The following is a 14,574-nucleotide window of genomic DNA, read 5'->3' as shown; positions in this document are numbered from 1 at the left end:
GCTCATCACTTCAGAAGATTGAGCCCTTAACCCGCTCAAGTGTTGCACGGGGATCTGGTCAGCACAGCAATAAACGAAATATTATTGTGATGTGAGAGTGACTGTGGGGTGACTGCAGTCCTGACAAATGAATCAGGCATCGGGGTTGACTGATACACAAGATGTGTATTTGTCTGTAAATACCGAGAAAGACTATACGGGCCATAAAGAAAAAAAAAAAATCCATAGTCCCCGTGTTTCCATTTTCAGCTGATAAAAGCAAAAATGAGATGAGAGTTATTGACTCCCAACATCAGGTTATTAACACCCAGAAGATGCAAAGTCGTTACTGCTTAAATATTTTCCTGTTTGCTCTACCACTGAAATGCAGCGAGACATAAATTTCGGCTCTTTATGGCACCCTTCTGCACCCTCCATCTGCTTTTTCAGAGGAATTCATTCCACCTGACAGGCTTTATGTGTTTTATTTTATGGGCGTCTCCTAAAGAGGGAGAGGAGCAAACCCAGCGCTAACCATCCCCTTGTTGTCTTGTCTTTCTTCCAGAGCCCCCCATTGGGCAGATGCACCCTCCCCACGGCAGCGTCACGCCCCAGAAGAACAGCAACCTCCTCGTCATCATCGTCGTCACCGTCGGCGTCATCACCGTGGTGGTGGTGGCGGTGGTGGCCGTCATCTGCACCAGGCGCTCCTCGGCGCAGCAGAGGAAGTAGGTTCTCGAATCACGGGATGAAAGGAAAAAGCTCAACTTCAAAGTAGATCTGGGCAATAACACCGGAACAGGCTGCCCAGGGAGGGGGGAGTCCCCATCCCTGGGGGGGTTTCAGGGCCGTTGGGATGAGCTGTGGGGGATGTGGGGTAGGGGAGAACTTTGTAGAGTCGGGCTGAGGGTTGGACTCGATGATCCCGAGGGGCTTTTCCAACCTGAAGGATTCGGGGATTCTGTGAGTCATACTGTGGAGACGTGAGTTCTGGGACTGAGCTGCATCTTGGCGCTCGATCTTTTTGATTTTGTAGGTGTCACTCATTGCTGGGTGAGTGGAGAGTATCCCCTGTCCTCTAGGCTGCAGAGTAAACCATGGAGAATAAGTACCCCTGATGTGACAAGGCTTGAAAAATAACTCTGCCATGCACAGCTCTCTGTTGTTTATATTGCCAAGTATCATTCAGACTCGGGAAATAATCAATTACATTGATTTCAAGGGGAAAAAAAAAAAAAAAAAGGTATTTGTGCCTGGTGATGGTTGTCAGACTTTCTGACTCTGCAGCCCTGTACCCTCACAGCTGAGAAACACGGAGAGTCCTGCTCACTTGCTTACCTTTGGGAGGATGTCATCCTCTCCAGACAGTCTGTCTCCAAAAACCTTCCAGTAAAAAGCATCCAGAACTGTTTCTTCAGATAATTCTTACATACTTGAAAAAAAAAACAACAAAAAACAAACAAACAAAATAAAAACCAAACCCCAAAATAAAACAAAACAACAAACCAGTCTGTAGAAAATTATGGGGAAAAAAAATCTTTAGGATTCCTCTGAAAGGCTATAAAAGGGCAGCAGTGTAAAGCACAAAGCTTTTTTCAGGTTTTATGAGAAATCAGAAGCGAACTCGATGATTTTGAAACAGAGCTGCGTTTGATGCATTTAACGCATTGAATATTATCATACAAATTTTTACGATTAATTCATTGTATTATCAGACTATTATGAGAGACTAGACAGAAGAAGGTGAAGTTTAATCATAGTTTGCCCACCAGAATGATAAATATTTGCACGGGCCAGACATTAGTTTGCACTGATGTGTAGAAAAGTGTGGCACAATGACAGAAGGCATGGCCAGGGAACCAGAGAGCTCCCACATTTGCTGAAATCAGCTTGGGGGTGGTGAAGCATGGGCAGATGGCAGCTTGTAGTGTTTTACACTCAGCGGGCCAAGTGCTTTGGCTAAAGATGGATGTTTGAAGGTAGATTTTTTTTTTAAATGAGAAAGCTCTCGTTTAGGGAAAAAAAAAAAATTGTTTTAGGAGTGCTGGGGGAATTGAATGATGAACTGGTTTGAAAATCTGCTTCATAGTGAGAAAATCAGGCCATCATCTGAGGGCAGTGGAAGTTCTGTTGAGTTGAGTTTGGTGTTGAGTAGAGTTTGGTGAATCAAAGCTCCCTTGAGTTTCTAACAGGGCAAAGGGAATTACAAGAGAAAGAAAGAAACAGAGAATCATCTATCCAGAATTGGGTGTCAAAAATTAAATATCCAAGTCTGAGTTAATCGACTTTGACCTCCTCTGTAGCCCCTGCGGAGGAACAGAAATGTTCAAAGAATCATTCATCTTATTCTAAGACATTGGAAGACTTGCCATTTGAAGGTGCTTATTGCTCTCCGTTGGTTAAAAAATGTGAAGCTGGTAATTTGGATTTGCTTTTTAAGTTCTAAATGTCTATACTATGCAGCACCCAAGTTGCCTCGGAGAGTTTCTGCACTGAAAGTGAGGAAAAAAATAGGGTGATAAAAATTAAAGAATGGATCTTCAATGTAGCACAATGGGAAAAATCCTGAATTTCCTCAAAACAGAGGTTGGTGGTGGAAATGACTTTGTTTCTGACCTGCCTGGAGAGATGCACACTGTGACATAAAGAGTTTAGATTCAGGCTTTTATTGGCAGCTGGTTCTTAGTTTAAAATCACTGATGAACTACTGAACAAAAGGACTGCGGTAAGGGCAAAGGCCAAATCTCGTTGGATAATGCATGTGTCCTTTCCCAGAGCAAAAAACTTGCAGGTGATGGAATAATCTCCTGTAAGCCTTCAGTGGAGGAAAGTCATATTTCTTAAGTTAATTAAAACTTGGCTGAACAAAGCACAATAAAGCATATTACACCGAACAACCTGGTACTGACCTAGGTGGCTTAGTAAGTATTTCTGTCTCTGCCATCTAGGGAAGAATGAAATATCAGCCATACAAACCCTGTGACAACTTGACACCAGTAAAAAATAGGGGACGAAAACGGGAGTAAAGATTCAGGTGCAATAACTCACCCAGTTGGGCGTAAGAGGAATGCGTGGCTCCGGCAGTAATTGAGATTCATGCCCTCACCGTAATTACATCTTCCGCAGCACAAGATGCTCCCTGCCCTGCTCTGGAGGATGGACGATGGGGTCACTCATCAGCTCCGTCCTTCAAGTCCTGGTCTAGGCAGGTCAGTTCAGAGCTTAAGCTTAGAGAAGATGAATCCCCGTTGAATCTTAAAATAAAGGAAAATAGGACTTTGTACAGGATACACCCAACCTGCAGGACTGGCTCTTCCAGGAATTTTTTTCCAGGCTTCAAGGTATAAGAAAAATTTGTAACATGCCAGAAAAATTAGCCTATGGACTAGTACCACGAGGTTATGGCCACCACTGGAGAAAAGATGAGGGTGGGCGTCTAGTCTGAGCCTAGTAAGTACATAGTGCAGATTTAAGCCACTCAAAAATGAAGTGTCTTGAACAAGGGCCCAAGCAATTAGCACGCTGGGCGAGGGAGTGGCGTAACAATAGGCTGCAAAACATAAGCTAAGACTAATTTATGTAATAGGGGTGTGTCTCTACATTTGGGAAGACCTGGGGAGGCATTAACCAAAGCGTAATCAAACTCCAAGTAGCGGGGGATGAGTCGGCAGCCACTAAAGAGCCTCCATATTTCACTGCTGAGTTCCCTGGAGATGCCTCTGGGTTTTGGTGAGTTCTCTGTGCTGGGGTGGCTCATTAGCTGGGGTGGCTCATTAGCCGTGGCCACTCATTAGCTGTGGCCACTCATTAACCGCGGCTGCTGCCCCATCTCCTGCACGATGGCGTGGGGGTGGATCCTACCACGGAGGAGAGACAGGTACTAGTTTCAGCTTTTCAGGATGGCAGGAAGTAGAGAGGCCGAAATGAAATAAGTTTTCATCTGTAAACACTGGGAGAGATTTTCTAGAGAAAGAGTATTTTGGGTTTTGTTGGGGGTTTTTGTTGTTGTTGTTTTTTGGTTGGTTTTTTGGTTTGGTTTGGGGTTTTTTTGTACAGGATTTCTACACCAGTTAAATTTCCTTTAACCCAGCCCAAAAGGCAAAGTGCACATTTTGGTCAGATTAAGAGTAGAAAATATAAAATATGAACTCGGGCCCTGGAAGGATAATAAAGGTGAAGTAAAGTTCTCATTTATTGTTGAGTCTCTTCAAAGTGCTTTTCAAACCGCAGTGCAGGAGGCTCAGGGTTCATGCAGGATGTGATTATGGCTTATTATGGGACCATTGTTTCTGCGTCCTGCCTTGAAACATCCCTGCTCCATCAGTAAAGACCATCCAATCAGGCCAGGACTGGATGATTACTTCTGGGGCTTTTTTTATAAGCAAAAACTTGTTTTGCCCAGAACAGTTTATTTCTGAGACCTTCAGATAAGCGATGTCTTCAACTGTTGTTAAAAAATAAATAAATGAATAAATAAACTAGGCTAAAATAAACTAAGCTTAAATGTTTTCTCTGGGGTGATGTAAGTGTAAAATGAAGGCAATGAAGAGTAACATCGCTCTGGGGTATTTGAAAAATAATCTTATGTAGCACGTGTGTGTTTTTGGGAGCTGTATGGGTGTGTTGGGGAAAGGCTGAAGACCCAGGGAGCTTTGTGCTGGAAACTATAGACCATGAGAAAGAGTTTTGTCTCCGGAGAGTTTATTATTTATTTTGAAAGTACAGAGTAAGTTCTAAGATTGCATGACCGTAATATATATTTTAAGGGCAGAGCTCAACTCTGGTTTTATAATTGTCCTTAGCGGGGAAAAAAAAAAAAAAAAATTCATTCTGGTATGCAAGGTGGATGCGTTTGATGTTGTAAAATAATTGAACAAGAGAAACGCTGCCGTCTGAGATCAGATTTTCAATTCCAAACTCCTTGTCTTCCCCATCCCTGCTCCGGTGGTAAAAGGGGAAACGGACTAACTTTGAATCCCGTTGTAAATCTCCACACGAACTCCGGAGGCACCATTTTCCATCGCTGCAGCGGGGGTTTGAAGCCGATGTTGAAGCGTTTGTGACTTGTCTCCTATAGATGTCCCGTGCTTGTCTGGTGCACCAAAGATCCTGCCTCCCCCCTCACATGGAGGGTGGGTGCGTTTTCAGAAGCCGAGCCTCAACTTCTGTATTTCCTAACCAACACATTCCAGGGGAGGATTTATTTTCATTTGTTATTGATGACCTTTTCGTATGCGTTCCCGGCTCCGATTCAATTTGCTCCTCACGGGCTTTCAGAACATCAATAATTTGTGAGGAAAAAAACAATGCAAACGGGGCTAGATCATTGCATATATTTTGAAATTATATCATTGCCGTAGCGGTTTTGTAGTTACGGTTGGAATGACACATTCATTATAACCCCCTATTTGGAGTTGTGTCTAAAATGACTTTAGGGCTGAAATTTCTCTCGCCTAGCTCAAGCCTGGAGAAGTGAATTATTTTCAATTGCAAGTGACAAAAAAGCAGCTGTATCCCAAAGTGAAGAAAGTAATTCCTTGTTTAGAACCAAAATTATGGTGGTTTGGTTTGGTTTTTTTTTTTTTGAATGAGACAGAACAACTTTACTTTTTAACTTCAGGCGAGTTATACCTTAAGGTTTGAATGAAACTGCTCATAATTATTCTTGTAGGTGCTAATCAGGATGATACTAGGGTCTGTGCATTAAAGAACTGTGGGGTTTTTTTCCTGTTCTTCGAAATACTATCATTTTAAATTATTAAGTTTTGGCAATTAACAAGTAACAGACTAAACATGAGATAATCATGGCCAGAAGCCAACACGCTTATATCTTCTGGGATGTAAACCAAAATCTCTGAATATCCCCGCTGCTAATTTTCCAGATTTCATTTAAAAATTAATCTTTAGAGCTTTTGGGGTACCAACCACTCAAAGGACCTAAAACATTTTCTGCCTTTAAGGGTTTTTTTGTAGTTTGAGGACTGCAATAGTTCTGCTAAATTACAATCTCATTGCCATCAGCTTCTGGGGATGAGGCAGGGCTGGGCCCTCGGTGACATTTTAAATTATTGGGTGTGTTTGTTCCTTCCCTGGAAAGAAAAATGTCTGGTGGTGCAGGTCGTTGTAACACCCATCTCCTGCTTTTTAGATCAGGCTGAGAAAATTAAACAGAGACCAGAAATTGATTCAAACAATTGGAATTTCTTAAAGTTTAAAATTTCCTCAAGCTTTTTTTTTGGTAAAATAATCCCACGTCGCCTTCCACAATCCTGCGCGCGGCGTGTGATAGGAAGGGCAGTTATGTGAGCACACCTACAGAAATACAGGGAAGGGATCTGACCCTGGGCTCGGCACTGGGGAGGCCGCCCCTCGCTGAGTGGGTTCAGTGTTGGGCCCCTCACCCCAAAAAGGCCATTGAATGACTCGAGCGTGGCCAGAGAAGGGCAACGGAGCTGGGGCAGGGTCTGGAGCACAGGTTTAGTCTGGCTCTGAGGAAGGATTTCTGTGCAGAAGGGGCTGTTGGGCGTTGGAATGGGCTGCCCAGGGCAGGGGGGAGTCCCCGGGATCCCTGGAGGGGTTGAAGAGTCGGGCTGAGCCAGCGCTGAGGGATCTGGGGGAGTTGGGAACGGTCAGGGGGAGGGTCATGGTTGGGCTGGAGGAGCTGCAAGGGCTTTTCCAACACAGATGATTCTGGGATTCTCTGAAATTATGCATGGAGCACAAGTCCTCAGGACACCAGGAGAGGTTTTGCATTGCTTTCTGTGGATTTGGGAAAAAGCCTTCCCTTCAGGAGGTGCACAGCTCTCTTTTGGGGTGAGCATATGATGGGGGTAACAAGTAGCTGAGGGCCTCTGGAAATCAAGGTTTTCTTTTTTTGTTCCCTGAAGGTGTACATGAATTTGAAAATATTTGCCAGCAGCTTTTTGTATAGACAAGTATTTCTACTTTTCCTTGGGGGACAGTATTATTACTTTCCTTTCCCAAAGTACATTGAGATATTCAAAGTTTAAAACCAGTGTTAAGAATACTTTTGGATTATTGATTAAAAACCCTAAGAGTAAGCCAGAAAACTCTTCTTTCAGAGTTATTTAAATTGATAGATTTCTGGAAAGACCTTCTCTACAGCTGTAAATTAGACATTTTACTCCATATTTAAGGAGCGTAATTTTTTCTTTAGAATAGAAAAAATGTGTATTTAGTTATAAATAGACTGTATAGTCGAGGGGAAGTGAAAATCTGAGAGCAGCAGAGCAGGGCCACCCCCTCGTGGCACGGTGTTCTTCCCAGGGGAGGTGGCCCACCAACGTGTAATACCTCTGCATCATAAAGAGAGGAGAGTTAATGTTGCTCTGGGAAATGTTACTCTGGATTTCTGAGCTTTTCTGTAATAAAAAAACAAAAAAACAAAAAAACAACAACACACAAAAACCTACTTTAGTGTTTAATTAAATAAATACAACATATGCTGCACACAGTTACGGAAGGTTTAAGATGTGCGTAACTCGGTGGAAGCACGCTCAGCACTTTTCAGTGGCTGTTTTTAGATGTAGACGCTCCCCAAGTGCTGCTCTTCTCAAGACAAAACTGGACACTTCCCTTCTGTTCCAGGAAGCGTGGTTTTCCCCAGTTTCTACACCAATTGATGCAAAAAATGACCCACCCTAGGCCCATCCCCTGGGGCAAACTCCAGGAAGTGTAGGACCACACTACGATAACTGGTTTGTTTAAAGGACACGACCGGAGGGGTTCCTTAGAAAGACTCCGATGAGGAGACATCGCTCTTAGTCTTGTGAAGGGGGAAAAACATTCTTACATGACAGTTTTGATGTTTTTTTGCTGCAGGAAACGTGCAACCCACAGCGCTGGTAAAAGGAAGGGCAGCCAGAAGGACCTGAGACCCCCCGATCTGTGGATACATCACGAGGAGATGGAGATGAAAAACATCGAGAAGCCAACGGGCTCAGACCCTGCAGGAAGGGACTCACCGATGCAGAGCTGCCAGGACATCACCCCCGTCAGCCACAGCCAGTCAGAAACGCAGCTGGGGAGCAAGAGCACCCCACAACCTGGTGAGGGGCTCCGAGGGCAGGAGAGACAGACGTTGGCTGGGTTTCACTTTCTGGATGGGGGGAAATCAGCATCGTGGAATGGTTTGGGTTGGAAGGGACCTTTAAAGGTCATGTATTCCAACCCCATTCCATACACTCTTTTTTTTTTTTCTCCATCACCAGCATGTAAATTTTACTTAAATTAATTCAATATTGGTGGTTAGTGACTTCAGTCCAGCATGTGGAGTCTCTAACAGAGGGCAAAACCCAACAAGATCCAGGAGGAAACCGGAAGAATTTGCAGCTCTGCAATGGGTGCTGGGAGAGATGTTCCTAGATGATTTTTGCAGTGGTTTCAAAAACCCCATCAGTTTTGATTTTGACACCATTCTAATTTTTTAAGTTCAGGGATTCAAATGTTATCGAATTTGCAAACCATGCTAAGAGAAAAGGAGAGGGAAGAGAGGAGGCATGGAGAAGTAAGTGGGAAAAAAAAAAAAAAAAGAAAAGAAATTAAAAATGGAGCAGAGGGAGAACGTGATTACGAAGGTCAGCAGCATCACCAGGAGCAGAATTTAGGCCAGGGAGACTGAGAGAAGTTACAGATATGAAGGCAGATGTTCTGTAAGAAAAATATGGTTTAGGTGAAGTTTCCTCCTTTTTTTAACCTCAGCGCACACAGCACATCACAGGTTCCACTTGAGCTGAGAACATTTTTTTTCACCGTAATGATAAAAAGTCTTGGGAGAGGCAGGTGGCGTGTACAGAGGGGAATGAATTTGTCTTGAGTTCATCAGGAACACGTTGCTTGTGGGTGACGGAGTGAAATAACTCCAGAATATTGGGCGGGGCTGGAATGAAGGTGACTTTTTCAGATGCCTTTACTGGTTTTATCCCTGTTCTGTAGCTCTTGGGTGGGTTTTTTTGTTGTTTTGTTGTTTTTTTTTTTCAGGGGAAGAAAAGTTAAAAAGCAGCCGTTTTCAAATTTCTCAGTGAATCTTTATTTTCTTTCTCTGACGTTGTGGTTTGGGCTGAGAGTTTACGGTGTGGAAGAAACTTGTGACAATGATTTCTGTTGGGTTTAATGCCAAAGTCCTCGTTACGGTAGACATTGGGAAAACACTACCCGAAGATTCCCTCTGCCTAAACTGATATTGCTGACGATCAGGGGAGCTGATCCAGGGCCTAGAAAGATCAACGTGAGAGCTAAATTGATTGCAGTAGGCTTGCAATTGAGTACGTGGTAGGAAGTCATCACAGCTTATGAGCAAGTTAATGACAAAGGCTGGGCTGGAGATTTTATGTGTAAACATTTTGGACCATAAATAAATGCCTTTATGTTCTCTCCATCCTGTAATCCACAGTCTAGTGATATCGTCTGTGGTTTTTCGCTAGCAATTAGCTCTTTGAATGGCCATCGGTAGAAGACTTGGCATTGCGGTCCTGCAATTCAGAGAAGAGTGATTTGGGGGGGAAAAAAAAAAAAAAAAATAGGCTTTTCATGCAATTTTTCTTTTTTATGCATTTACTTGGATCCAGAATAGTCTGAGTGAGTCTTAAGCTTACCTGTAGGATGCTATCAGACTGATTTCATCCATGGTTTATTAAAATAGCAAAACAAACAGAAATATAAGGTTCACGTGAGGCAAGGTGTGAAGAGACAAATAGCAGCTTTTTTTTTTTTTTTTTCCGTTGCAATTCATGCCACCAAGCATCCAGTGCCAAGCACGTTTTTTCTTCTGACCAGTGTCACCTCTAAAATCTTTAAATACTTCAGCTATTCTATACTAATGGGACGAAATTCGAGCATCCGTATTCAGAGAGTCTAATATATGTAGCTGCTGGGACAGTTTTAAATTGGGCTGGACATTATCTCAGCTCTCTGATCTAGGCAGATGTGCGAGGTGTGGACCAAAGAAGAGGAAGATCCGGGCAAATCTTTAACTTGCCGGGGTTTCTGCAGAAAAAAAAAATCAAGATGCCCAGGCTGGAAGAGCCGCCATGAATTACTGGGTCTGTAGTCTGGACAATGAGGACTTAGAATGAGGACAAGGAAGGTCGTTTTCACCCTTCAGATGTATTTCAAAGGCCAATTTTTGCCTGCCAGGATTTGTAGATACCTGTGCTTACGCAGCGTTTTTCTGGTCTTGATGCTTGATTCTTAAAATATATTTATAACAGAGTAGTTGCAAGGGAAATGGCGTATTTTTATGAAGTGAGTGGTGTTTTCAGGAGAATTTCAGAGACAAAGAAAATGTCCCCCCAAAAAAGGGGACATGATAGCTTAATTCTCTTACAGCAAAATGCAAACAATAATTTTATTCAGAAAAGGCAGCCACAAGTCTGTGCGGCTCTTTGCAGGGGTGACGTTTAATGATCGGTTAAAATAACTGAATCCTAAAAAGCCTATTGATTTTTTTGCTAGATAGAAGGTGAAGAGATCAGGGGGCTGGAGCACCCCCTGTGAGGACAGGCTGAGAGAGTTGGGGGGTTCAGCTGGAGAGGAGAAGGCTCCGGGGAGACCTTAGAGCGGCCCCCCAGGGCTGAAAGGGGCTGCGGGAACGGGGGGGGGATAGGACAAGGGGGAACGGTTTTAAACTGGCAGAGGGGAGATTTAGATGAGACCTAAGGCAGAAATTGTTCCCTGTGAGGGGGGTGAGGCCCTGGCACAGGCTGCCCAGAGCAGCTGTGGCTGCCCCCTCCCTGGCAGGGTTCAAGGCCAGGTTGGACGGGGCTTTGGGCAACCTGGGCTGGTGGAAGGTGGCCCTGCCTGGGGCAGGGGGGTTGGTCTGGGTGCTTTAAGGTCCCTTCCAAGCAAAACCAGTCTGTGATTCATTTACAGCATTTTCAACTAAGCTGCTGTTGTCTTTCTCTAGGTCCCGAGTCAGAAGACGTTGGGAGCAGCATGTCCACGTTAGAGCGTTCGCTTGCTGCCCGCAGAGCCACCCGTGCCAAGCTCATGATTCCCATGGATCCACAACCAAACAACCCTCGTGAGTACCAGGACCTTCCCCAACCCCTTTCTGCAACCCTCCCAAGCCGTGCTCGCTCAGCTGAAGATCTCACACCATCTTTTAAATATGATCTAGTTATGCCTCAGGAAGTTAAATAGCATTAGCAATGTGTTCTCCATCTTAAAAAAAAAAAAAAAAAAAAGGCTTGGAAAATTGCCAGGGCTTCACAACTCATCCGTGGAAAAACTATGGAGAGGGTTCAACAATCATCCTTCTGCTAGACTCAGCACAGGCTAAGCCTAAGAGCCATCAATTCTGGTTTTAGGTGGATAGTGATGGATAAATTCCCTCTGTTTCCCTGCTGTAAAATTTTAAATGCGGGGGGAAGAGTTCAAGCTGCCAGAGCACAAGGTTTTGCAATACACAGATGAAAATTGGGATGTTATTATTAATAATTGTAATCAGCTGGATGTTATTGTAGTTTTATGCTGTATTTTGTCTCTGGTAGTTGGCCACGCATATTAAAAAAAATATGGTGTGGGTTTGTTTTTTTTTTTAATATGGTGCAGCTCTCTTATAAAGCCAAGCAAATGAGGAGCCAAGATATTTTTTTTTTAAGAGACGTGCCATTTTAGTGACCACAGTCCGTTTCTCATTGAACAAATTTCATAGGTGGAAGTGAAGCTTTTTCAAAGCAACCAAGTCTACAGGAAGGCCGGAGAGCATTAGATGGGTTCTCCCATCCTGCAGAACTTCTCAGAATTTCTGAAACAACCTTGTTTCACATCTGAGCAAAGGAAAGGGATAATTGAGAGCCTGTAGGCACCGGAGAGAGGGTTTAGCACTGATCAGATTCCCGGGGGAGGATGAGGCTTTGGTTCTCCACCTTTCCTCTGAGCAGCCTCTGCTCAGTCTTTTGGTGCCTCTCAGGTGTTAGCTAGAAGTTCTACCTTTAATCTCGTAAAATAGATCCGATCAAAAATCTGTAGGAATTGGTACATCTGTGTCAACAGTCTGAGGTAAGAAAAATGAGGATATATACTGCCAGAAGTCCCATTTCATCACAAAATTTCGGTCTAGCTCGGATGGGTTAAATCTATTTGTGGGTTCATGGAAGGGCACATCACGAATGATACATTTAAAAAAATAAATAAAAACAGAAGGAACGGAACGAAGGAGAGGAAAGGGAATACGAAGGAGAGGAAAGGGAATACCCCTACCGTGGCTTTGTTCAGTAAATTATTTAGTAGGAGAAGTGTTGGTTCCCTTAATTTGTGTTCATCATGGGTGCAATTCAGGTCATGCCTCAGCACCCGGCCCTTGCAAGGATGCCTGGGGAGAGACTTTAATTCCAGTTTTTCACATGTTAGGCTGGACATACCACCACATTTCAGCCTCCACCCTCTTTTTCACCTGGAAGAAAAGACTCTGAGTTGAGGCAGAGGAAGCTCTTACACCAGCTGGCCGTGTCCTGGGAAATATTCCCATCTTGTAACCACAATAATCTCACAACTGGGCAATTTTCCTTTTTTTTTTTTTTTTTTTTTAGTGGGATTTCTCCTAGCTGGGCCTGGGTCAAAAGAGAGCAACAGTCCAAGAAAATGAAACAAGAAAATGAATAGACTTGGAGTGGTGTAAGCAAAATCAGACCCAAATCAATTGTGATTACGATGGGTCAGTAGCAGCGTTAGTTAAGCAAAAGTCAAGTCAACATTGTTCTACAGCTGAAAGATAAAAGTGCTCTTAAATTTATCCATTTTTTTCAGCCGTATGATGCACTTTGAGGAGTGATGTCCTCTTTTCTATTTATATTTACAACCGCTTCAATCTAATCTACAGCGACAGCATATCATGATTGTTTGCAAATAATTAAACTCAGATTTATAAAAGTCCTATTTGTGCAGGCTGAGTTACGTTGGATATGTTTTGGTTTTGTGTTTTTTGGTGTTTTTTTTTTTTCCCCTGGAAGATAAAATTGAGGCTTTGTCAGATTAGATACTTTAATTAGTTTCTCTCCGTTTGCCTGATACTGAAAGAAATCGTCAGCAGTGAGCGATTAAATAGATTGAAGAAGCAACATTGTAATTCTGAAGTGAAAAACACATACAATTAGTTGTAAAATACCAAATCTGGAAGGATTCACGCTCTTCTCCGTAATCAGTATTTGCAGTCATTGAGAACAAATCTACTCCATAATGCACCTTTGGTTAGTGAAGTGGAAGGAGCATAAACCGGAGAAATTTGATAAGATTTTTGTGATCTTTTTGACGACTCTAATGCTGCTGGAACACAGGCAGCCACAACCACCGAGGCTGTTATATGGAGAGGAGTATTTACAGAGAAAAATTATTGAGAAAATCTTTGCAGGGTATCACATTCAAGTATTGTACCTGTAATTCCCCTGTTTTCTCTTTGTAATCTTTCCTGACTGAAGACGAAAAGAAAAACGCTCGCAGAATAAATCCAATTTCTGCTACGATTTGTGGGGAGAATTTTTTTTTTTTTTTCCTGTTTATCCCCCTCTCTAAAATGGCAGAAAATCACAATTCTTTTTTTTCTTTCTTTCTTTTTTTTTTTTTTTTTCCTCAGGGAAATATGAACACATCGACTCAGTTGCTTTGGCAGCCTCTGGAGTGCTTGAATACAATTCAAACTGTCCTACTTTGTCATTTCTGTAAGCTGTTCTCGGGTGCTGCTTTTTTTTTTTTTTTTTTTTTTTCCCCATGATACAGTACATTTTAAATGTAGACCAGTGTTTAGGGAGCTCCATGATTTGGTCGGGGAATTTCTGCCTTCAGTGTCTTACTATATCAATATTAAGTGCAAATTCAATTGCTGACAGGCTATGACAGAACAGATTTGTTGTCGTCTCATCTTGAAATAGCAAAGATTTGCTGAAAATGTTTGATGTTACCTCTTCTCTGGCTTCTCTACAATAGAATACTGCAATGAATAGTAATCCTGTCTTATTTTCAAAACGAAAGCACTCGGTATCAACACCCTAAAAAGAAATGGAGAAATGGACTTTGAAAAACAAGTTGATTTTTAACAGGATTCAATCAAGAGTGATATTTTTCACTGGAACGGCAATGTTATAAATATTGTCAATAAAAATGTCTTACACAGACGCCTGAAGAGGAGAAATTCTCTTCTGAGAGTGGGTGAATTGAACCCAGACAACTCTGAAGCTCAAATCACCCAGGTTAACATTTTTTTCTTGAGTTTTCTTCATCTCCACACTTGCCCGTTACCTCGGGAAGCGCAGCCTTGTCTCGTGGAAAGCCATGCGCTCAAAAATACCCTCGTAAAGCCTTGGCGCTGCCATGACTTCTGGTGTGACCTCGGGCAGGTAGCCCGTTTCACCACTGTGTAATGGATGTAGTAGGAGGTAGAAGTAGTTGCAATGACTATCTTAAAGTTTACAGCGTCGTTTGCAATTCGTGGGTGAAAGGTGCTAGGTAAGCCAAAGCTTATCCTCAATGCTTACTGTTTAGCTGGGCAAAACTTTAATGAGAGTTTCTAAATTTTTTGTTTTCCTGAAAGCTACAAAGACATTTACGATTTGTATAGCGTTATTCCCACCCACTCTTTGT

The 14,574-nt window shown here is 42.8% G+C and overlaps 1 protein-coding gene across 2 annotated transcripts in view; it reads left to right on the top strand.

The window, feature by feature from the left end:
* Positions 1-14,574, top strand: part of DCC (DCC netrin 1 receptor) — a 612,108-nt gene that overhangs the window by 570,959 nt on the left and 26,575 nt on the right. For both annotated transcript variants that reach the window (XM_074932358.1, XM_074932359.1), the window contains exons 23-25: positions 545-707; positions 7,822-8,048; positions 10,904-11,020. In XM_074932358.1, the coding sequence (XP_074788459.1) occupies positions 545-707; positions 7,822-8,048; positions 10,904-11,020 (507 nt within the window). The remainder of the gene's footprint in view (positions 1-544; positions 708-7,821; positions 8,049-10,903; positions 11,021-14,574) is intronic.

This window comes from Athene noctua, chromosome Z, assembly GCF_965140245.1.
Source record: "Athene noctua chromosome Z, bAthNoc1.hap1.1, whole genome shotgun sequence".
Classification (NCBI taxonomy): Eukaryota; Metazoa; Chordata; class Aves; order Strigiformes; family Strigidae; genus Athene; species Athene noctua.
The sequence above is the reverse complement of the archived record's forward strand: the minus strand, read 5'-3'. Positions and strand labels throughout refer to the sequence as shown.